This window comes from Oncorhynchus keta, chromosome 17 (genome assembly GCF_023373465.1).
Source record: "Oncorhynchus keta strain PuntledgeMale-10-30-2019 chromosome 17, Oket_V2, whole genome shotgun sequence".
NCBI classification, from domain to species: domain Eukaryota; kingdom Metazoa; phylum Chordata; class Actinopteri; order Salmoniformes; family Salmonidae; genus Oncorhynchus; species Oncorhynchus keta.
The window spans coordinates 536,026-560,515 of NC_068437.1; the positions used below are offsets into that span (position 1 = coordinate 536,026).

Here is a 24,490-nt window from a genome sequence, read left to right on the forward strand (position 1 = left end):
AAAGTGAAAGTGAAAAAGTGAAAGTGAGACAGATATTTTGTTTGAGAAATCTTTGAGTGTTATGATTCAAACAGGAACTGAGTTTCTGCAAGGACAGGACGTACTTCTGGACGGGTAAGTGCTAATGCCATTTTATGAAATATAAATATATATATATACAGTGGGGCAAAAAGTATTTAGTCAGCCACCAATTGTGCAAGTTCTCCCACTTAAAAAGACGAGAGAGGCCTAGCATTTTCATCATAGGTACACTTCAACGATGACAGACAAAATGAGGGGAAAAAATCCAGAAAATCACATTGTAGGATTTTTAATTAATTTATTTGCAAATTATGGTGGAAAATAAGTATTTGGTCAACCTACAAACAAGCAAGATTTCTGGCTCTCACAGACCTGTAACTTATTCTTTAAGAGGCTCTTCTGTCCTCCACTCGATACCTGTATTAATGGCACCTGTTTAAACTTGTTATCAGTATAAAAGACACCTGTCAACAACCTCAAACAGTCACACTCCAAACTCCACTATGGCCAAGACCAAAGAGCTGTCAAAGGACGCCAGAAACAAAATTGTAGACCTGCACCAGGCTGGGAAGACTGAATCTGCAATAGGTAAGCAGCTTGATTTGAAGAAATCAAATGTGGGAGCAATTATTAGGAAATGGAAGACATAAGTGGGATAATCTCAGTGGGATAATCTCCCTCGATCTGGGGCTCCACGCAAGATCTCACACCGTGGGGTCAAAATGATCACAAGAACGGTGAGCAAAAATCCCAGAACCACATGGGGGGACCTAGTGAATGACCTGCAGAGAGCTGGGACCAAAGTAACAAAGCCTACCGTCAGTAACACACTACGCCGCCAGGGACTCAATCCTGCAGTGCCAGACGTGTCCTCCTGATTAAGCCAGTACATGTCCAGGCCCGTCTGAAGTTTGCTAGAGAGCATTTGGATGATCCAGAAGAAGATTGGGAGAATGTCATATGGTCAGATGAAACCAAAATATAACTTTTTGGTAAAAACTCAACTCGTTGTGTTTGGAGGACAAAGAATGCTGAGTTGCATCCAAAGAACACCATACCTACTGTGACGCAGGGGGTGGAAACATCATGATTTTGGGCTGTTTGTCTGCAAATGGACCAGGACGACTGATCCGTGTAAAGGAAAGAATGAATGGGGCCATGTATCGTGATATTTTGAGTGAAAACCTCCTTCCATCAGCAAGGGTATTGAAGATGAAACGTGGCTGGGTCTTTCAGCATGACAATGATCCCAAACACACCGCCCGGGCAACGAAGGAGTGGCTTCGTAAGAAGCATTTCAAGGTCCTGGAGTGGTCTAGCCAGTCTCCAGATCTCAACCCCATAGAAAATCTTTGGAGGGAGTTGAAAGTCTGTGTTGCCCAGCAACAGCCCCAAAACATCACTGCTCTAGAGGAGATCTGCATGGAGGAATGGGCCAAAATACCAGCAACAGTGTGTGAAAACCTTGTGAAGACTTACAGGAAACGTTTGACCTCTGTCATTTCCAACAAAGGGTATGTAACAAAGTATTGAGATAAACTTTTGTTATTGACCAAATACTTATTTTCCACCATAATTTGAAAATAAATCAATTAAAAATCCTACAATGTGATTTTCTGGATTTTTTTCTCTCATTTTGTCTGTCATAGTTGAAGTGTACCTATGATGAAAATTACAGGCCTTTCTCATATTTTTAAGTGGGAGAACTTGGGCAATTGGTGGCTGACTAAATACTTTTTGCCCCACTGTATATATATATATATATATTTTTTTTTACAATGAAATGTGTGGTTTGTTTGTGTGTGTGCGTTGGTTTGTTTGGGTATGTGTGTGTGTATATATATATATATATTTTCCATGTCAGATATATATATTTTCCATGTCAGATTATATTTTCCATTTTTTTATTTAAATTTAATGGAGTAGAACAGCAAACACACACATGGCCACTGCGCCTGCTACTCCTCTTCATTTCCATATGAAATAGCCATTGGGTGCTGGGGGCGAGTGCAGGCCCACGACAATGGCCGGAGTTGAATGGAACAGCACTTCACCTTAGTGGCTGTTCCCTCTGCTCTATACAATACATATCTGTTTATTTTATTTGATGATAAAAGGCTCATACAATACAAATATTTTTTTCTGTTTTCTTTCACAGTGATAGCAACTCCGACTGGGAGCCCCCGGTGCCAAGCTGCCCGCTCTACCTCTGCCCCCAGTGGTGTTCATATGCCACAGTTCATTACTGCAGGCATGACTGTGCCTCAGGGCCAAAAGGGAACAGCATGGAGGCGTCGTTGTGTTCTGTGTCGCATGAACTGCACCACTTGTTCAGTTTGCATCTGCTTTACATCAGAAAGAGACTGCTATGGGACATGGCAAAGGCAGCAAAATATTGTGACAAGGACTTATTTATATGCCATTTAGCAGACGCTTTTATCCAAAGCGACTTACAGTCATGTGTGCATACATTCTACGTATGTGTGGTCCCGGGGATCGAACCCACTACCCTGGCGTTACAAGCGCCATGCTCTACCAACTGAGCTACAGAAGGACTTCCAAAGGGTGTACTGTTTTTTAAAATATTTATTTTCTAATATTTTTTTAAAACATTTTTGTGTGTGTGTGTGTGTGTTAGAATTGCTTTTTGATATGTTGTATATAGTTATTTGCACTGCTGTATATAGTTATAGGTCATTTCACCAATTCGGCCACTTGGGTACATTTGGGCAACTTGTGTGGGACACCTGGGTGACTTCATGCTAAATGTCATGTAGCTCACCCATTCCTGAAGTTATCATTCTGACACTTTGCACACTTACAGCTGCCCTCTTGTGTTATCCATCAAAATTATCTCCAGCATCCTATCTGACTGTGTGGCTATTCTAGTACATGTGAAAGATGATACTACAACAATAAAAAACAGAAAACGTATGCTCTTTCTTTCTCTTTTCTTCCACCAGATCTAGTGTGTTATATTCTCCTACATTCAATTAACATTTCCACAAACCTCAAAATGTTTCCATTTAAATGATACCAAGAATATGCATATCCTTGCCTCTGGGGCTGAGCTACAGGCAGTTAGATTAGGGTATGTCTTCAGGTGGAAATTGAGAACAAAGGGATGCAGCCATAACAGGTTTATTTAACCAGGTAGGCCAGCTGAGAACAAGTTCTGATTTACAACTGCGACCTGGCCAAGATAAAGCATAGCAGTGCGACAAAACCAACATCTGGTTTGCGCTTAGTGGGACTATCATTTGTTTTTCAACAGGACAATGACTCAACACACCTCCAGAATGGTTAAGGGCTGTTTGACCAAGAAGGAGAGTGATGGAGTGCTGCATCAGATGACCTGGCCTCCACAATCACCCAACCTCAACCCAATTGAGATGGTTTGGGATGAGTTGGACCGCAGAGTGAAGGAAAAAAAGCAAACAAGTGTTCCGCATATGTGGGAACTCCTTCAAAACTGTTGTAAAAGCATTCCAGGTGAAGCTGGCTGAGAGAATGCCAAGAGTGTGCAAAGCTATCATCAAGGCAAAGGGTGGCTATTTTGAAGAATTTAAAATCTTAAATATATTTTGATTTCTTTAATTATTTTTTGGTTACTAGATGATTCCATATGTGTTATTTCATAGTTTTGATGTCTTCACTATTATTCTTCAATGTCGAAAACAGTAAAAATAAAGAAAAACCCTTGAATGAGTAGGTGTGTCCAAACGTTTGACTGGTACTGTATATCAATCACACATGTATTCCCCCCCAAAATTCTGCGTTCAGGTGTTCCCACGTTCAACAAGGTGTTAGTTAAGTGTTCGGCCCCCCCTTTCAGTTCATTTATGGCCTTTATGACCCCTAATATCCCATGCTGTTGTCTGTGTGCTTGTGCATAAGTGTGTCTGTGCATGTGCTGTCAGACCTGAAAAGCATGACATTGGACAGGCGTCCATCCCCTGACACCTGCACCTCTCAGGGTGTCGGCCGACACAGGACCAGGTCACAGTCACAGGTCTTAGACCAGTGGGTTGTGAAATGAAACCCAGGGCTGACACGCACACACAACACCGTTCCCAGGCTATATGGGTTCAAAGGAGGACTTTGATGCTTTGTTGAGGTACATTTTCATGGGATGTGGGAATTGTGGGTGGCAAATTCAATTAGAACTGAATGGTAATGATGTTACTGTGGTAGTAGATTTATTACATTCAATAGCACCTACAGGCCCATGCTTACTACACTTTTCAGATATTGGAAAACATTGACAATACCATACACCAGAAACTCAGAATGTAGCCTACCGTATGATTAATCAATTTACATTTTAAGAGGAATACTGGTCTGAGAGTCTGAGACTCTGAAGTGAAAACTGTGGAAAAAAATGAGTCTCCCTGAGATTTCATAAAATGTCTGCAACTATATTGTTGCAAATAGAAGTTGCTTCAGCAACAAGGTGGGTGGTGCGGCAGGATTTTCGAGCAACGTGTTTGTTCGGATTCCCTGTCAATCATTCTAAAAATGCTGCGGACCTCCCTGTCTGCACTTTCAGCGAGTGTTCCAATCGCACCTACAGCATCCCGACAGGCGAACACTGGCACTGCAGGCTCAACCAACAATGATTTTCGGATCCTAGGCTAAAGCACTCTCCGTGCATCTGCAGGAAACCGAGAGGAAAGGGGGAGAGAATCCTACGTACCTAAACAGCGCGAGAGAGAGAGAGTCCGAGTGAGTGCAGAGCGAGACGGGAGGATAGGCAAGTGGGTTTGTGGAGTAAAAAAAGAACGCCTGGACCTGCCAATATCAAGAGGATTGTGTGTTATTCTCGGAATAACTGCAACTGCGCTTATTTGCGAAGTGTTTTTTTCGCCAATCAAAATGTCATCGTCTGGGAAAGACAACAGTGGTGCTCAACATGCCAATTACGTGGGACCGTATCGCTTGGAAAAGACGCTCGGCAAAGGACAGACAGGTTGGTTGAGCTTTCTCATAACCTAACGGCATCCACCTCTCTCGCGTTCACTAATTGCATAAACATGGCATAGGCTGGGCTGTCGGACCGCTCTCTGCAGTGAGTTAATTTCGTCAGGTGGGTTGACAAAGCTGATGATTGTGTTTGCGGACAATTATCTGTCCCCCTATTAAACGAATTTGGGTTTTTGTTTTCGAGCGCAGTGCTTCTCACACGATTGTGTTGGAACAGTGTGCGGGATAGGAGAGGGTATTTGGGCGCTTATGATGCTGGCTGCTCAGTTGATATGCGTTCTGTCTGTGAAGCCCTGGTCGAGATTGGGTGTGTTTCCAGTCCTCGCACAGCGAAAATGTGTGTGTGTGTGTGTGTGTGTGTGTGTGATTAAAACGAACTTGTTCCCTGCTCCCTCCTTGTCCGCCTTATTGCCTCGCAGTGTGTCCTGTGATTTCAGCACACAACGCAGAGCTAATCCTGATCTGCCTTGATACCTTGATCTATTCTTAGTAGGCAACGCAACGTTTCTCCTGGCTGTGTATTTGTCCATGGTGAGCTCTCCCATAGAATGCCCAGCGTATAGGACTGGTATTGGAAGGAGGCAAACTGTTCAACGGTTTATTTTAAGGGCTATATTCAGTTGTCAAATAGGAGTGGATATCAAGGCTATATACCTGGCATGTTAAAGGATCATATAAGAACGCATTAGTTTTAGTCTGTATAGGCTATACCTGTCATAGATAATAAAGGCTATGCAGAAGTCTATTTCGGTGGTCTATTTAGCAGAGATTGACATAAATGACCAGCAGCCTTCTTGTTTCACCAAGGCTTCTGTTTTATTGTCTTGTTGAAATACACATATATGGATATCATTGGGTTTATCCTACAGTAGCTATGGATTTTTGCTAGAGTCCTTTGCAGTCAGTGACTTGCTACAGCAGGGTGGTGCTGGGAACAGACCCAAAGGCAGGCACAGACCCTACCCGGCAGAGATGAGGGGGAGAGTGATGCAACACACTCTGTGCGCTGCCCCAAAAATGAGAGAGAGATTTTCTCTGTCCATCTGTTGTCTAAAGCGGCCACACTAGGCGTCACTTCTCCTACCCAGGCCAGCCGGTCCTGCTGTGACGCTTGATACTGTATGCTCTGACTCCTGGGTTAGGTTTCCCCTATGTACAGATCTAGGATCAGCTTCCCCTCACCCAATCCACATCTTTACCATTGGAAGGGGAAATGCAAAACTGACCCAAGATCAGCATATAGGGGCAACTATACCCTACAACAGGCTATGTAAACTCAGCAAAAAAAGAAATGTCCCCTTTTCAGGAACCTGTCTTTCAAAGATAATTTGTAAAAATCCAAATAACTTTGCAGATCTTCATTGTAAAGGGTTTAAACACTGTTTCTCATGCTTGTTCAATGAACCATAAACAATTAATGAACATGCACCTGTGGAACGGTTGTTAAGACACTAACAGCTTACAGATGGTAGGCAATTAATAGAGCAACAGCACACTATCATTTATCTGAGTGGGATTTCCCTGGGCTAACACACCACACGCTAACCAAACACCATCATACACACACATAGTCCAGCTGCAAAGATGCAACACATGCATACATGCAGAATTACACCCACATCGACAGGAACACAGACATGTGCAAAGACAGAACCAGAGCATGGAAATGCTGAGATGCACACACACTCTCTATTTATGTTTACACCTAGCAGACCACTGCTACATAGTTGGTTACCAATAATCTGTACATTTACATTTACATTTAAGTCATTTAGCAGACACAAAGTAACCCTGCCTAGTGCCTTAATTAGAAGACTGGGTTGTAAATCTATATGATTCAATATAAACTCAGTGGGAGTCATGCTAAGATGTTAAAAGTGCAGGTCACACGCACACACACACACAAATACCAAATAGGCATGCATGCACGCACACACATACACTGTGAGAGAGTAGTTTCATATCCACAAGTACAGTACTAGAATCAAACTGCATAAGACAATACAATCACCGTTACATATTTGATATCCATCAAACAGAAGCTAAGGATGAGATAAGATGAACCATGTCCCACTGACATCATATGCTATAACAAATCTACCAAAATGCTGAAATAAAATAAGTCTTATGATTCATAACTCCTCAGAGTTATAATATCCCGACGTGGATATTCCCTGACTATTTTTTAAGAAAGGGGCATCCATCCAGCCATATAAACTCAGCAAAAAAAAGAAGCGTCCTCTTACTGTCAACTGTGTTTATTTTCAGCAAACTTAACATGTGTAAATATTTGTATGACCATAACAAGATTCAACAACAGACAAAAACTGAACAAGTTCCACAGACATGTGACTAACAGAAATGGAATAATGTGTCCCTGAACAAAGGGGGGTCAAAATCAAAAGTAACAGTCAGAAGTTGACTGATTACGATTTTTCAATGCTAATACCGATAGAGATTATTGGAGGACCAAAAAAAGCCGATACCGATTTGTGTATATATATATATATATATATATATATATATATATATATATTTCAACTGGCCCAGTTTCAACTGGCCTGGGCCCTAGGACCATGTCCCAGGACTACCTGACATGATGACTCCTTGCTGTCCCCAGTCCACCTGGCCATGCTGCTGCTCCAGTTTCAACTGTTCTGCCTTACTATTATTCAACCATGCTGGTCATTTATGAACATTTGAACATCTTGGCCACGTTCTGTTATAATTTACCCGGCACAGCCAGAAGAGGACTGGCCACCCCACATATGCTTTCAATTCTCTCTTTCTTTCTCTCTCTCGGCCTGAGCCCTAGGACCATGCCCCAGGACTACCTGACATGATGGCTCCTTGCTGTCCCCAGTCCACCTGACTGTGCTGCTGCTCCAGTTTCAACTGTTCTGCCTTATTATTATTCGACCATGCTGGTCATTTATGAACATTTGAACATCTTGGTCATGTTCTGTTATAATCTCTACCCGGCACAGCCAGAAGAGGACTGGCCACCCACATATGCTCTCTCTAATTCTCTTTCTTTCTCTCTCTCTCTCGGAGGACCTGAGCCCTAGGACCGTGCCCCAGGACTACCTGACATGATGACTCCTTGCTGTCCCCGGTCCACTTGACTGTGCTGCTGCTCCAGTTTCAACTGTTCTGCCTTGTTATTATTCGACCATGCTGGTCATTTATGAACACTTGAACATCTTGGCCATGTTCTGTTATAATCTCCACCCGGCACAGCCAGAAGAGGACTGGCCACCCCACATAGCCCGGTTCCTCTCTAGGTTTCTTCCTAGGTTTTGGCCTTTCTAGGGAGTTTTTCCTAGCCACCGTGCTTTTACACCTGCATTGTTTGCTGTTTGGGGTTTTAGGCTGGGTTTCTGTACAGCACTTTGAGATATCAGCTGATGTACAAAGGGCTATATAAATAAATTTGATTTGAATTTGATTTGATATATATATATATATATATATATATATATTTGTAATAATGACACTTACAACAATACTGAATGAACACTTATTTTAACTTAATATAATACATTAATAAAAATCTATTTAGTCTCAAATAAATAATGAAACATGTTTGGTTTAAATAATGCAAAAACACAGTATTGGAGAAGAAAGTAAAAGTGCAATATGTGCCATGTAAAAAAATCTAACGTTTAAGTTCCTTGCTCAGAACATGTCACGTTCTTTATTTCCTTTGTTTTGTCATTATTTAGTATGATCAGGGTGTGAGTTGGGGTGGGCAGTCTGTTTGTTTTTCTATGATTTGGGGATTTCTATGTTTCGGCCTGGTATGGTTCTCAATCAGAGGCAGGTGTCATTAGTTGTCTCTGATTGAGATTCATACTTAGGTAGCCTGGGTTTCACTGTTTGTTTGTGGGTGTTTGTTTCCGTGTCTGTGTTTTTCACCACACGGTACTGTTTCGGTTTGGTTATTTCACGTATTCGTTTATTGTTTTTGTATTTCATAGTGTTCAGTATTTTTGTTATTCAAAAACGACATGGACACTTACCACGCCACATATTGGTACTCCGATCCTTCTCGCCTCTCCTCTTCAGACGAAGAGGAGGAAAACCCTTACAGAACATGAGAACATATGAAAGCTGGTGTATCCTTTTAACATGAGTCTTCAATATTTCCAGGTAAGAAGTTTTAGGTTGAAGGTATTATAGGACTATTTCTCTCTATACCATTTGTATTTCATATACCTTTGACTGTTGGATGTTCTTATAGGCACTCTAGTATTGCCAGCCTAATCTCGGGAGTTGATAGGCTTGAAGTCATAAACAGCGCTGTGCTTCAAACATTGCGAAGAGCTGCTGGCAAAGGCAGGAAAGTGCTGTTTGAATGAATGCTTACTAGCCTGCTGCTGCCTAACACCGCTCAGGCAGACTGCTCTATCAAACATCATCATAGACTTAATCATAATATAATAAATTCACAGAAATACAAGCCATAGGTCATTAACATGGTCAAATACGGAAACTATCATTTCGAAAACAATACGTTTTATTCTTTCAGTGAAATACAGAACCGTTCCGTATTTTATCGATCATCCATAAGTCTAAATATTGCTGTTACATTGCGCAACCTTCAATGTTATGTCATAATTATGTAAAATTCTGTCAAAATAATTACTGTCTTTGTTAGGAAGAAATGGTCTTCACACAGTTCGCAATGAGCCAGGCGGCCCAAACTGCTGCATATACACTGACTCTGCTTGCACAGAACGCAAGAGAAGTGACACAATTTCCCTAGTTAATATTGCCTGCTAACATTAATTTTTTAAGTAAATATGCAGGTCAAAAAATATATACTTGTGTATTGATTTAAGGCAAAAGGCATTGATGTTTATGGCTAGGTACATTGGTGAAACGACAGTTCTTTTTCGTGAATGCGTTTGTTAAATCATCAGCCGTTTCGCGAAGTAGGCTGTGATTCGATGATAAATTAATAGGCACCACATTGATTATTTGCAACGTAGGACAAGCTAGTTAAACTAGTAATATCATCAACCATGTGTAGTTATGTCACGTAGAGTAGGCCAGAAGGCTAAACTGGATAACCTAACCTCTATCAAAATAAAAAGATGGCGGAACCGCAAAAGTTCTTCTGTGCAAAGGTGTTTATTTACAAGTGAATTCCGGAACAAAAAACAACAGTACTGCCATCAACAGCTTAAAAACAATGCTGCCCCATCCACAGCTCAATCCAAAATAACCCCCTATGACTGAAAGAGAGGCTCCTTTTGTAGGGCTAGCCCCTCCCCTCAGAACAATTAACCCTAATTAATTAATCAATTAACAATACAAACCTACATTTTCCATGAACTAAACATACTAAAGGATATACATTGCAACACGGTTTTAAACAATATCACAACATAACATTTACAACATTACATCACTACTGACAATATCTTTCAATATGCCCATATGCATTAATGAGCCATTTGGGACAGGCACTATAAAGCCAACCCAATTCCCTTAGCTCGGGTCCTTTTCCAGCATACCCGGAAGCTACAGAGATGGAGAGTAAGGAACAGAACAAACAAACAATGCGCTCATCCACAACATTGATAAGTATCATAATTATTGTATCTCTCAAATATGTACATTGACAAGTGTGAAATGCATGCACCAAGACAGAAGTTAATTTGTGTGTCGACCCACATTGTTAACTTATCTTATAATGGCGCAGGGAGGAGTGATGAATATGTGTGTGCGTTAAAGAACCAAATGCTGCCCGCGGCCAGTGACGGACTTCTACGTCACAAGTTAACTAGTGATTATGTTAAGATTTGTTTTTTTATAAGAAGTTTAATGCTAGCTAGCAACTTACCTTGGCTCCTTGCTGCACTCGCATAACAACGTGGTCAGCCTGCCACGCAGTCTCCTCATGGAGTGCAATGTAATCCGCGTCCAAACATGCTGATTACAGATTGTTATGAAAACTTGAAATTGGCCCTAATTAAATCGGCCATACCGATTTTAATCGGTCGACCTCTAGTAACAGTCAGTATCTGGTGTGGCCACCAGCTGCATTAAGTACTGCAGTGCATCTCCTCCCCATGGACTGCATCAGATTTGCCAGTTCTTGCTGTGAGATGTTACCCCACCCTTTCACCAAGGCACCTGCAAGTTCCCGGACATTTTTGGGGGGTATGGCCCTAGCCTTCACTCTCCGATCCAACAGGTCCCAGACGTGTTCAATGGGATTGAGATCTGGGCTCTTCGCTGCCCATGGCAGAACACAGACATTCCTGTCTTGCAGGAAATCATGCACAAAACGAGCAGTACGGCTGGTGGCACTGTCATGCTGGAGGGTCATGTCCGGATGAGCCTGCAGGAAGGGTACCATATGATGGAAGAGTATGTCTTCCCTGTAACACACAGCGTTGAGATTGCCTGTAATAAAAACAAGCTCAGTCCGATGATGCTGTGACACACCGCCCTAGACCGTGACAGACCCTCCACCTCCAAATCGATCCCTCTCCAGAGTACAGGCCTCGGTGTAACGCTCATTTCTTCAACAATAAACGCAAATCTGACCATCACCCCTGGTGAGACAAAACCGCGACTCGTCAGTGAAAAGCACTTTTTGCCAGTCCTGTCTGGTCCAGCAACGGTGGGTTTGTCCCCATAGGCGACATAGGCGACACCTGCCTTACAACAGGTCTACAAGCCCCCAGTCCAGCCTCTCAGCCTATTGCGGACAGTCTGAGCACTGATGGAGGGATTGTGCGACATTGCAATGTATTTCCCTGGCCACATCTGCAGTCTTCATGCCTCCTTGTAGCATGCCTAAGGCACGTACATTCACGCAGATGAGCAGGGACCCTGGGCAACTTTGTTTTGGTGTTTTTCAGAGTCAGTAGAAAGGCCTCTTTAGTGTCCTAAATTTTCATAACTGTGACCTTAACCCCTTGTTAATCTGTCTCCTCTCTCGGGAAATGGTCACTGGGCTGGGTTCAGCCAATGGCATTGTTTTTGATGAGGAAGGTGACTGTTTCTGTCCAATGGGATTGACAGGTCTCTGCTGAGAATAGCGACAGGGTTTCACTAATGGGTTGGACTTTGGTGAATGTCCCATGCTCTGATTGGTGACTATTTGTTCAAGGATTTTGTCTCTGTTGAGATTGACTGTTGTGTTTAGCCAATGAACGTGTCTTTATGATTGACGGTTGCGTTCAGCCAATTAGCTTGTCTCTGGTGAGATACAATTTTGCTCAGCCAAGGATCTTGTCTCTGGTGACTGTCCCAGCCAAGCTATGAGGTATTAATCGAAAAGAGAGTGGAAGGGAGGCCTAGGGTGTCTTGCCGGCCTGCACTGAGCCATGGAGCTGGTTCCTATTCATTAAGTGATTAGGGCTGGACACGCATGCGCGCTCGCACACACACACACACACACACACACACACACACGCACTGGCTCTAGCTCTGCTTCCTGGCCTAATCCCCTGCAACAGCCAAAGTCCCCTCAGCTCTCACTCACGCACTCACATGGTACACAGGGGACCAAGGCTGCTACAGTACACTGCTATAGTGCTACACCAAACACACTGATACATTGGCTACAATAATACACCACTAAACTAGTACATTGATACACAGCTACACCCATGACACCGTTCCACAAGGGATCACAGACCACTCTCCCACTTTCCCTTTCTCTGTCGTTTTTTTCTTACTCTCTCTCTCTTTCCTCTTCATATCTCTATTTTTCTTTCTCAGTCTCTGTCGATATCAATCTCTTTCTTTCTTTACCAGCTCTCCATGTAGACACGAGGGTCCTCCTCCAGGTTTATTGCTTTTCTGTGTCCTGAGTACCAGAGCCATTCCGGCTCTAGCCGTTCTGGTTTCTGGGGCCTGAAGGATCCACTGGGGCCTGAAGGATCCATAGATGCTGCCTTCCTGCTTGGCTGCGTCCTGATTGGGGCTGAAGCCACAGAGTCATGGAAGCCATTTTGAAGCCACTGATACAGTTGTCGTGCTCGAGTGCCGGAACCATGGTGGAACCTAGGGCTAGGGCTGAGGCGGTCATGACATTTTGTCAGCTGGTGACTGTCATGTGAATGACTTCGGGTCTCTCAGTAATTGACCAGTAATTAACATAAACACACTTAGCATCTCCAGGCCTCCACGTATAGAAGTTGCTGTTGCACGCCTTTGGAACATCTCCATATAAAAAAAGTATATTAAATCCATTTAATATACACCATGTCAATAAATCCATGATTTATTTTATGCAGGTCTAAAAACTTTATTATATGAAGAAAATGAATTCCTAGAAGAACAGAATAGCATATTCTGAGTCAACCTACTGTATGTTATCATGCTATGTACTATTCCAATGGCAGTCTAGGCTGTAGGCTAGTTAATTTAGCCGACAATATATAGTTATGTATTCTGTGCCACTATTTTATATGATTTTATCGTAAGAAGAATCTAATTTAACTGAGATTTATAAAATAGGAAGGATATTATTCCTGTTCCAGAGAGCTGTATGCATATAAAGTGGCAATGTAGAGCATAAAAGTGAAAATTTGAAGCAGGTCATATATGCTAGAGTTAGAGTTATGTAGCAACATTAGTTGTGAATGATGCAAATCTTAGAATATCGTCATATAGGCCTATGGGCTGCATGGTATGACTTTTGCCTCAGGCTGCACACACTGTTCTCTCATCAAGTGATAATATGTGACCGACCGGCTCAAATCGGTCTTATGTAGCAAAATTTAGTGTTTTACATTGGATAAAAGTAGAGACTCGTAGCTACAAAATGCTATATCATACACTGCATTTTTTTTTAGGAACAATGGGAAAGTCATTCAGCTTTGAAAGCTGATAAACTTGTAAAGTCACTTTTGAGAAAATTGCCTTTTGGTACTTAGTGAAGAGCTCTCCCATTCAGCATCGTTCACACCACATTAACCTTTTTGGGATAGGGGGCAGTATTTTCACATTTGGATGAATAGCGTGCCCAGAGTGAACTGCCTCCTACTCTGTCCCAGATGCTAATATATGCATATTATTATTAGTATTGGAGAGGAAGGATATTATTCCTCTCGGAAGTTTCTAAAACCGTTTGAATGATGTCTGTGAGTATAACATAACTCATATGGCAGGTGAAAACCTGAGACAAATCCAACCAGGAAGTGGGAAATCTGAGGTTTGTAGTTTTTCACCTCAGCCCCCATTGAAGTTACAGGGTGATATTAGTTGTGTTTCACTTCTCAAGGCTTCCACTAGATGTCAACAGTATTTATAACCTGTTTTGAGGATTCTACTCTAAAGGAGGAGCTCATAAGGGCTCTTTGAGTGAGTGGTCTGGCAAAGTTCCACAGCCTTGGTCTGGCGCGCTCACGTGAAAGGTTCCACTTCATTTGTACAGACAAAGGAATTGTCCGGTTGGAACATTAATTAAGTTTTATGTTAAAAACATTCCATACTTTGGTTGGCATGTTTCTACGGGCTGTAACGGAACTTTTTGAACTTTTCGTCCGACGTTCAGCGCGACCTGAACGCGCTTTTGGATTTTTTTACCAAACGCCCTCACAAAAGAAGATATTTGGACATAACTGATGGACATTATCGAACAAATACATTTTTTTTATGGTGGAACTGTGATTCTTGGGAGTGCATTCTGATGAAGATCATCAAAGGTAAGTGAATATTTAAAATCCTATTTCTGAGTAATGTTGACTACCCAATTTGCCGGGTATCTTTTTGGCTGCTTTGTTGTCTAAAGGCTGTACTCAGATTATTGCATGATTTTCTTTCTCTGTAAAGTTTTTTTGAAATCTGACACAGCGGTTGCATTAAGGAGAAGTGTATCTAAAGTTCCATGTATAATAGTCGTATCTTTTATCAATGGTTATTATGAGTATTTGTGTAAATTGATGTGGCTCTCTGCAATATCACCGCATGTTTTAGAACTACTGAACGTAACGTGCCAGTGTAAACTCAGATTTTTTTATATAAATTTGAACTTTCAAACAAAACATACATGTGTTGTGTAACATGACGCCCTATGAGTGTCATCTGATGAAGATCATCAAAGGTTCATGATTCATTTTATCTCTTTCTGCTTTTTGTGACTCCTGTATTTGGCTGGAAAAAATGGCTGGATTGGTGGTGACCTAACATAATCGTTTGTGGTGCTTTCGCTGTAAATCCTTTTTGAAATCAGACACTGTGGCTGGATTAACGAGAATGTTATCTTTAAAATGGTGTAAAATTCTTGTATGCTTGAGGAATTTTAATTATGAGATTTGTGTTGTTTTGAATTTGGCGCCCTGCACTTTCACTGGCTGTTGCGGTGTATTCCGCTAGCAGAACCCCAGTCCTAAACAGGTTAAGCTGTAGCCCCACACATCTCGTTTCGCTCTTGAGGCGTTCAGAGCACACACTTGACACTCTGGCTGATGATTTGTTTACCTATGGATAACATGAAAACAGCCTTACCAGCTCTGCTGGCAACAATTTCATTACACTTTTTTTCCGACGTTTACTGACACCGGCCATATTCAACGGGTGATTTGCGTTTGTAAATTCAGCAGTTATTCTGCACTCTGGCATACTCAGACTGAATTTCCGAATGCACCCAAAATGGTTAGTTGCGTACACAATGAACCTAGCTAGGTAAACAATATGTAAGATCATGCATGTCATGTAAGATTACCTAGCGAGCCAGCCAGCTAAAATTAGCTAGTTAAACAACAATGAACATGGTGCCAAATCATGTCGTTACTACCCTGCATGAATCTGCTGGGAGCTAACCAACCAGGTTCAACGTTAGCTAGCTAATATTAGGCTTTAACTAGCAATGCAAACGGCTCTGATATATGAATAATAATAATGAATAATAACAGCTCGGGAGCCAGCCAGCCAGCTAGGTAACATTAGGCTCTAACTAATCCAGAAAACGGCTCTGGGATACGAATAATAACAGCATACACATAACGTTAGCTAGGGAGCCAGCCAGGTTACGTTAGCTAGCTAGCTAAAAGTAAACTTTAGCTTGAAATGGAACCCCTTTCTGTCAAAATTAGAAACGAATAATATCAAAAAATGTAGCTAGTTAGACTATCATCAAGCATGATGGACGCGTCTCCCTGTCACGGATGACATGCCATGGTTGCCCTTAGTTTGAAGATGTAATCTGGAGACAGGTGTTTTCTCAATCTCTTTAGCCATCATACTCTAATTCCAGTGATTTTCAAAGATCAACACTTATGCAGCTCCTCTACACAAAACATATTTGTTTTAAAAGCTACATACGACAGGATTACCAACACAGACTGACCAGCTCAAATATACAGAAGCCTTCTATATGGAAGACCAATCTGAACTTTCTCGACATGTCCAGCCCACTCATTATCTCAGCCAATCATGACTAGTGGGGAGGTTGCTTACTTTTTCTGTGGCTTAACCAACTAGGCTTGTAATTTAACAATTATATTCATATTTACACGTCATACACATTTGTTATTAAGACACATGGAAGTTCACATGTTCCAGAAGGCTCTCCTGTGAAGTAGTGAACCTCCAATATTCTGGGAAGGATTTTTACTCAATGTTGGAACATTGCTGAATAGACTTACTTCCATTCAGCCACAAGAGCATTAGTAGGTTGGGCACTGATGTGGGGAGATTGGACCTGGTTTGCAGTCGGCATTCCAATTCATCCCAAAGGTGTTCGATGGGGTTGAGTTCAGATCTCGACAAACCATTTCTGTATGGAACTCACGGGGGCATTGTCATGCTGAAATAGCAAAGGGCCTTCCCCAAAGTTGGAAGCACAGAATCATCTAGAATGTCATTGTATGCTGTAGCGATAAGATTTCCCTTCACTGGAACTAAGGGGCCAAGTCAACCGAACCATGAAAAACAGACCCACACCATTATTCTTCCTCCGCAGGTATCGTTCTTCTGGCATCCACCAAACCCAGATTAGTCTGTCGGACTGCCAGATGGTTCATCACTCCAGTGAACGCGTTACCACTGATTTCAACAGCGACAAGCTTTACATTACTCCAGCTGACTCTTGGTGTTGTGCATGCTGATCTTAGGCTTGTGTGAGGCTGCTCAGCCATGGACACCCATTTCATGAATCTCCCGACAAACAGGTCTTGCGCTGGAATTGCTTCCGGAGTCAGTTTGGAACTCTGTAGTGAGTGTTGCAACCGAGGACACTCAGCTTTCCTGTTCTGTGAGCTTGTGTGGTCTACCACTTTGCGGTTGAGCCATTGTTGCTCCTAGACGTTTCCACTTCACAATAATTGCAATTAGAGTTGACCGGGGCAGTTCTAGCACTTGTTGGAAAGGTGGCATCCTATGACGGTGCCACGTTGAAAGTCACTGAGGTCTTCAGTAAGGCCTTTCTACTGACAGTGTTTGTCTATGGAGATTGCATGGCTGTGTGCTTTTACACACCTGTCGGCAACGGGTGTGGTTGAAATAGGTGTATCCACTAATTTGAAGTGATGTCCACATTTCTTCATTCACTATATTTAGTGTATGTGAAATTAGTTTGTGATTTAGACTGGGCCATTATCAAGTGGGCAGGGGAAAAAAGTAATCCTCATGTACTCGAATAGCGATTGGAGGCTGCGCTTTCCCGTGGTTCCTTTTTCGATCATGCCGGGTAGGCTAGTCCGGTTTCACAGCAGAGCAATGTGCTTAATATTAGCAACTGAGAAATATATTGGCAGTAGAAAGATGAGATCCTTCTCTTTTTAGTGGCAACCATCAAAACTCTGTTGTCACACAGGATTGCATGTAGACATTTCGGGGCATATTTCACTACACGCATCAAACACTGTTTGAGGAGCAGCCTCTTGCTATACTCTGTAAGCCACCCCGCACAATACATTTGACATTTTAGTCATTTAGCAGACGCTGTTATCCAGAGCGACTAGGGCACATCAACAGATTGTTCACCTAGTCGCCTCTGGGGTTCAAACTAGCGACCTTTCAGTTACTGGCCCAATGCTCTTAACCTCTAGGCTACCTGCCGCCCTACAATAGGCCTATACGTTCTTTCACAGACTCCGAGATACGTTTGGAGCGTAGCATAAGGCAACCATTCCATTCAGAATGCATAATAACACAGTCCACACAAAGGAAATGACTAGAGTTTAGGCTAAACCAATTATGTACCAAAGCATCTTAAAAAATATATATATATATGTTTTTGCCGCACGTATATGCAGTAGGCTATTAGGCTATGCATTTTATAACGGCATAATCATTATTTTAACTCAGGATTTTTTTTGGCCTTGGGCTCATACTGTATATAGGGTTATGCGTATGCATAAGCTCTAATATGCGTTTGTGTGTTCTACATGCAACGTCTCAAATGCTTTGAATTGATCATCATATTAGAAAGCGCTTTGGCTTTGAAACAAAATCCACAACAACCATGTTTTCCATTCAGTTTCAACTTTTTGTTGAACTTCTATCACAGTGAGGTCACACAATGGAGCTGAACGGTGAGCATCAAAAGCATGACGCTGTTTTGGTAATACGTGTTATTTTCGATCGCATTTGCATTGATGTGGGACAAGAGAGGGCTGAGAACCAGGCCATTTGCGATCTGGGAGTCGTCAGCGAGTTGGGTACTACTAACGCATCAGCGGCATTCATGTGCAGAGCGCATAGGATGAGATTACTGTGACTCAACGGTCACATGGAATTTGACTGAGGTCATAACTGCCGGTGTGGCGGTAATACAGTCATCGCAACAGCCCTACCTAGGTTGCCCTTGCGACAGTGATCTTCACTGTGTGTGTGTGTGTGTGTTAGAGAGAGAGATATAGTGTGACTCCATGTATGTCAGTCAACTCAATCAAATGTACTGTATTTATAAAGCCCTTTTTACATCAGCTGATGTCACAGTGCTATACAGAATCCAGCCTAAAACCCCAAACAGCAAGCAATACAGATGTAGAAGCACAGTGGCTATGAAAAACTCTCTAGAAAGGCAGGAACCTAGGAAGAAACCTAGAGGAACCAGATTCTGCACGGACCCTATCTTGCACATGAATAACATACAGCTGGCGGGTTAAGCTTTTTCGGCAGGATAGAACAGCAGCTTCTGGTAAGACAAAGGGTGGCCGTCTATGTATATTTGTAAACAACAGCTGGTGCACAAAATTTTAAGGAAGTCTCAAGGTTTTGCTCGCCTGAGATAGTGCAGTCTATAGCTTACCATGAGAAACTGTTTATCAATAGTTTTTTTGTAGCTGTCTCTATACCACTTCAAACCAATGCTGGCACTAAGACCACACTCAATGAGCTGTAAACAAACATAAGCAAACAGGAAAACGCTCATCCAGAGGCAGCACTCCTAGTGGCCGGGTACATTAATGCAGGGAAACTCATCCATTTATCAAATTTCTACCAGCATGTCAAATGTGCAACCAGTGGGAAAAAACTTTAGACCACCTTTAATCTATACCCAGAGACGTGTACAAAGCTCTCCCTCGCCCTCCATTTGGCAGATCTTACCATAATTATATCCTCCTGCTAACAAGCAACAACTAAAGCAGGAAGCACCAGTGACTCTGTCATTAAGAAAGTGGTCAGATGAAGCAGATGCTAAGCTACAGGACTGCGTTGCCAGCACAGGCTGGAATATGTTCCGGGATTCTTCCGATTGCATTGAGGAGTACACCACGTCAGTCACTGGCTTCATCAATAAGTGCATTGATGACATTGTCCCCACAGTGACTGTACGTAGTACCCCAACCAGACGCCATGGATAACAGGCAACATCTGCACTGAGCTAAAGGGAAGAGCTGCCGCTTTCAACCCGGAAGCTTATAAGGAATCCCGCTATGCCCTCCGATGAAACATCAAGCAGGCAAAGCGTCAATACTGGACGAAGATTGAATCGAACTACTCCGGCTCCAACGCATGTGGCAGCACTTGCAAACTATTGCCCAAGCCATAGATTGTTCACTCTGCTACCAGCAAACAGTACCGGAGCATTGGCTCTCAGACCAACAGGCTCCGAGGCAGCTTCTACCCCCAAACCATAAGACTGCTAAATAGTTAATTAAATGGTTGCCCGGACAATCTGCAAGGACCCTATCTTGCACTGACTATATCTAGATGACTATATATACACACTATATTCACACACTACACTGAAACCCACACACATTCACATACACTACAAAACCCACACACATTCACATACACTACAAACACACACGGATGAATAAGCAGCACCTGTGTGTGTATGTGCATTCCAACCTGCTTGCCGCAACGGGAGTGCATTGCTGGAACAGATGACTGAGTGTGTGTTATGTAAACGAGAGAAGATCTTTACATGCATAACAGCGCCTGTCCTTTTACTCACCAGTCGAATTGAGAAATTTGACATTAGTGTTCAGACGTAGCCTTCAAACGTCAATGGAAAAGGTGAACCGTCTGTTCTGCCATTCAACTGCACTTCTTATCGCATAGAGAAAATACTTGAAATAGCTTATCTATTTACTACTGTGAAGTGGGTCCAATTAAATGAGAGAGGCTACCATTCGTCCTATATCTTAACTTTTGTAGGCCTATAGGCTATTTTGTGAGTGTGAAACCATCATAGCCAGAAAAGGTGAGGAATTCCATCTTGCTATTATATTTAGCTAACTTTTTTATTTTTATGAATATGAGTCATCATATATTCCTGCACAAGGCTAGGCTGCTTTTGTCTTAACTGCAATGCAATACTTCAATCACTAGGAACTGTGCATACACATGGTCTAAAGTTTGCAGGAGGATAAGCACATTCTCACTTCAAGCTTAGGTTTTTATAAATTCCAAGTTTTGCGTGAAAAGTGGCTCACGCATATTTTGGACGTACTCAATGTTTATGAACGAGGCCCTTTGCTTTGAGCACAGACACAGAAACAGCCCTGAACTGCTCTCTCCTTTAACTTGTCACTTCAAGGCCATTGTTATGCTGCTTCACACACAAACTCACATACACACACTACTGTCCTGAACTCTCATGCTTGGGCCTCCCTGCATGTTTCTCAGTGAATCTGACAGTGAATGAGCCCCCCTCGCCCTGTCTGCCACTTCATCAGATATTACATAACCAAGGTCTCTGTCATTGACTGTTACACCCTCTTCCCTCCCTCGATCCCTCTCTTTTCACAGTCGGGATTCATACAGCAACCCAGTGGTGTGTTAAATCAGACAAGGTCTCTGCGGGATAGTATCGATTAGAGTGATTTTATCTAGCCAATGATTCTCCCAGATTAATGATGGTGGAAAGAGTAGTAGGGAGAAGAATCTTGGGGCGTGAAGTGGTCTTGCTCGTCAGTTCTGACTGGCTTTGTCCCAAATGGCACCCACTTCCCTATATAGTGCACTATATAGGGAAGAGGGTCCCATTTGGGATGCCACTGACTAGCGGATTGGAGGTTATTACTTAGAGCACTTTATTGATAATTTTCTTCATTATTTTATCACTCCTCCCCCCCTTATACCCTTCCTCTTAATATGTCCATCCTTATGGGTGAAGGTCATAGGAGGAGTTAGAGGTGGGTTAATGTGTGTCTGTGAATGGGTGTATGTGGGTTTGTGTGGGTGTATTTGAAAAAATACAAAAAATGTCCCACTCATGTCAATTCTATTTAAAAGCCAATGCAATATAAATGCAATACAAGACATTCAGGTAACTTGCACCTTCCCACCTGCCATAGCAGACACTGCCATAGCACTGCCATAACAGTTTCAATTACAGTAGCTACTGTGGATCTCTCTACTCAAAACCATCCATACCACTCAACAAAACTATATTGGTCCGCTAAAATAGGACTAGTAAAGGCCCTGTGCACAACTTTTGTGAGGAGAAAAAGTGTAAATAATTTTCTTCATGATTCAGCACCCCTACTTCCCACGGCTAAGCTCAAGTATATGCGTTTTAGTAAAATTTTCAGTGGCAATTTTTCAAAGTAAACCTGCATATAGGTGTATGGTTTGTTAAACTTTGCAATCAATGGTTTTCCTTGGAATATGTATTTGAGAACCCATAAGTTCAAGTATCTTCAATGACGTCTGAAATATTTGGGTCCTTTGAAATCACAATGTTTCATGTGCTTGTATGTGTGTTATGTTGTTGTTGTTTAGAGTGTGCATGTGTTGCGGAGGCTTGGTCGCTGTCAAACCCCATTTGTGTTCTATTTGGGCCCTAACTCAGCGCATCCACAGCCTGTGTTTGTCTCACCTCTTCTAAAGCGAGGCGAATAAGAAACGAACAAGAAGAAGCTTACGATCCATTTTACAAAACACACACACTGTGCTGTGGAGTGTTGTTGATCAGTTATTGCCTGGTTTTTATTTGGAATTTTACGGGAGCTTTCTTTGGACACAGCAGAGAGAATGGTAAACACATACATTATCTGTGTCCCGATTGGCACCCGATACCCTAAAGAGTGCACTGGGATCTGGTCAAAAGTTGTGCTCTAAATAGGGAATATGGTGCCATTTGTGAGGCAGTCACAGTGTTTTGCCTTTCCATTCTCTGGGGACATGAATTGCTACATTTATTTAGGAGCACACTTTGTTGTCTCAATAATATATGGCAGGAGTGACTGTCCCGCAATCTGTGTGTTTGAGACTGCCAATCAGTTGGTGTGTGTGTTTGAGACAGCCAGTAAGGTAGTCGCTGGTATTTCTTTGTGTGTGTGTGTATAGTGTTTGTGTGCCATTTAAGAACCAGTTTTCAGTCCTTGCTGGCTTTTCTCTTGGTGTGTGTCTGTGTGCCAGTTGCTGCTAGTTCCTAGTAGCTGGTATATGTTGGCAGTGTGGACATCCAATGTTAAATATCTGTGCACTTGGCAGTGGTGTTAATGCCTTTAAGACCCCCTGTACACACACACACACACACTCAGTCTTTTAAGACCCTGTCTTACACACATATTAACCCTGAAAAGGCTTACTGTCTGTTTGGGTCTGAGAAATGCTGGGTTGGTTGCTGAGGCTGGTTGTCTGGTTGTCATGGTTTCCTTGCTGATTCTCCTCTCTGGTTCCCAGTCTTGGCCTCACATAAGCACATCTCTCTATCTCAATCTGTCTGTGAAATCCTCTGTCTGAATGTGTGGTGTGTGTTTTGGGCGTGTGTGTATGGATTTTTCAATATGGTTTTGCATCCGTGTGTCTGTGACTGAGTATTGGTGTGTGTCTGTGACAGACTATTTGTGTCTTGTTGGAGATCAGGCTGGCCGGCCCTGCTCTCTGCTCTCTTTCTCAGTGCCGTGTGTTCTAGTTAAAGCCCTCAGATTAGCACGTGCGGGGAGCCCAGGCTTTGGCTGCTGTCCTGTCAGCTAGCATTTAGCATTGGCTTGTTAGTGACGGCCTGCCTGGCTGTCCTCAGATTAAGGGGTTAGCACAGGGAAGAGGCAAAGGGGAAGAGCTGAAAAAGGAGGGTCTCTTATAAGTCAATATTTAATTAATCAATCCAACAATCAATCAAATTTTATTTGTGCAAAACCGGAGAAACAGGAAAACTAAAACAGAACTAAAATCTTGCACAATTGCGTCAAATGTTAGATTAGGTTCTTGGAGAGATGTATGAGAAAAGATGCTAACGAGACTAGCAAAGTCCCCACCCCCTAAACAAAAACTGTCAGCCAAAGTATGGGCAAAATGTTCCCTTCCTTTATGACATTTTGAAGTTTGAAATCTTTTTATAATCGTGATATGTCCAAATGTTCAGTGACTAAAAAAATCTCTGCACCGCAACAAAGTTCCTCGCTAGTCGTCGCATCAGTCTGTTGACAATCGTTACAATTACCACCCTTTGTTACGTGCATCTATCCATGAGAAATTACAAATACACAACCATTTGTTGCAAAGTGCAGTAACCTGTGTCAGGGACATTGCTAGGATTTGAGGACATTAGGGAGGGGAACCCTAGTAGCCCCTCCCCGCAAAATAATGAAATTATTTAACGGCTAAATGCATCAATATCAAATGAAATTATATTGGCCACATGTACCGAATACAGGCCACACCCGGCCATGATTAGACACCTGTGTGTCCTTGACACTATATGAACTAGTCACTCCACAGTGTTTGTCATTATACCCTGATGAAGACAACTTGTCAGTCGAAACATTGGTTATTTAATTATTGCATCTGAGCTCCTAGAGTGTGCGGCTCTCCTTTTTAATTTTACATGTTCCGAATACAACATTACGGTGAAATGCTTACTTACAAGCTCCTAACCAACAATGCAGTTAAAAAAAATACAAGAATAAGAAATAAAAGTTCAAAGTAGTTTATAGAGCAGAAATAAAATAACAATAGCGAGACTATATACAGGGGGTACCGGTACAGAGTCAGTGTGCGGGGGCACCAATTAGTCAAGGTAATTGAGGTGATATGAAGGTAGAGTTATTAAAGTGACTATGCATAGATAACAGAGAGTAGCAGCTGTGTAAAAGAGGGGTCAATGCAAATA

General features: G+C 42.3%; 1 protein-coding gene across 5 annotated transcripts in view; it reads left to right on the forward strand.

Annotated features, from left to right (window-relative positions):
- Positions 1-4,610: 4,610 nt before the first annotated feature.
- Positions 4,611-24,490, forward strand: part of brsk2a (BR serine/threonine kinase 2a) — a 433,387-nt gene continuing 413,507 nt past the window's right edge. For all 5 annotated transcript variants that reach the window (XM_052465216.1, XM_052465218.1, XM_052465220.1 and 2 more), the window contains exon 1: positions 4,611-4,990. In XM_052465216.1, coding sequence (XP_052321176.1) covers positions 4,897-4,990 — 94 coding nt within the window. In that variant the 5' untranslated portion in view covers positions 4,611-4,896. The remainder of the gene's footprint in view (positions 4,991-24,490) is intronic.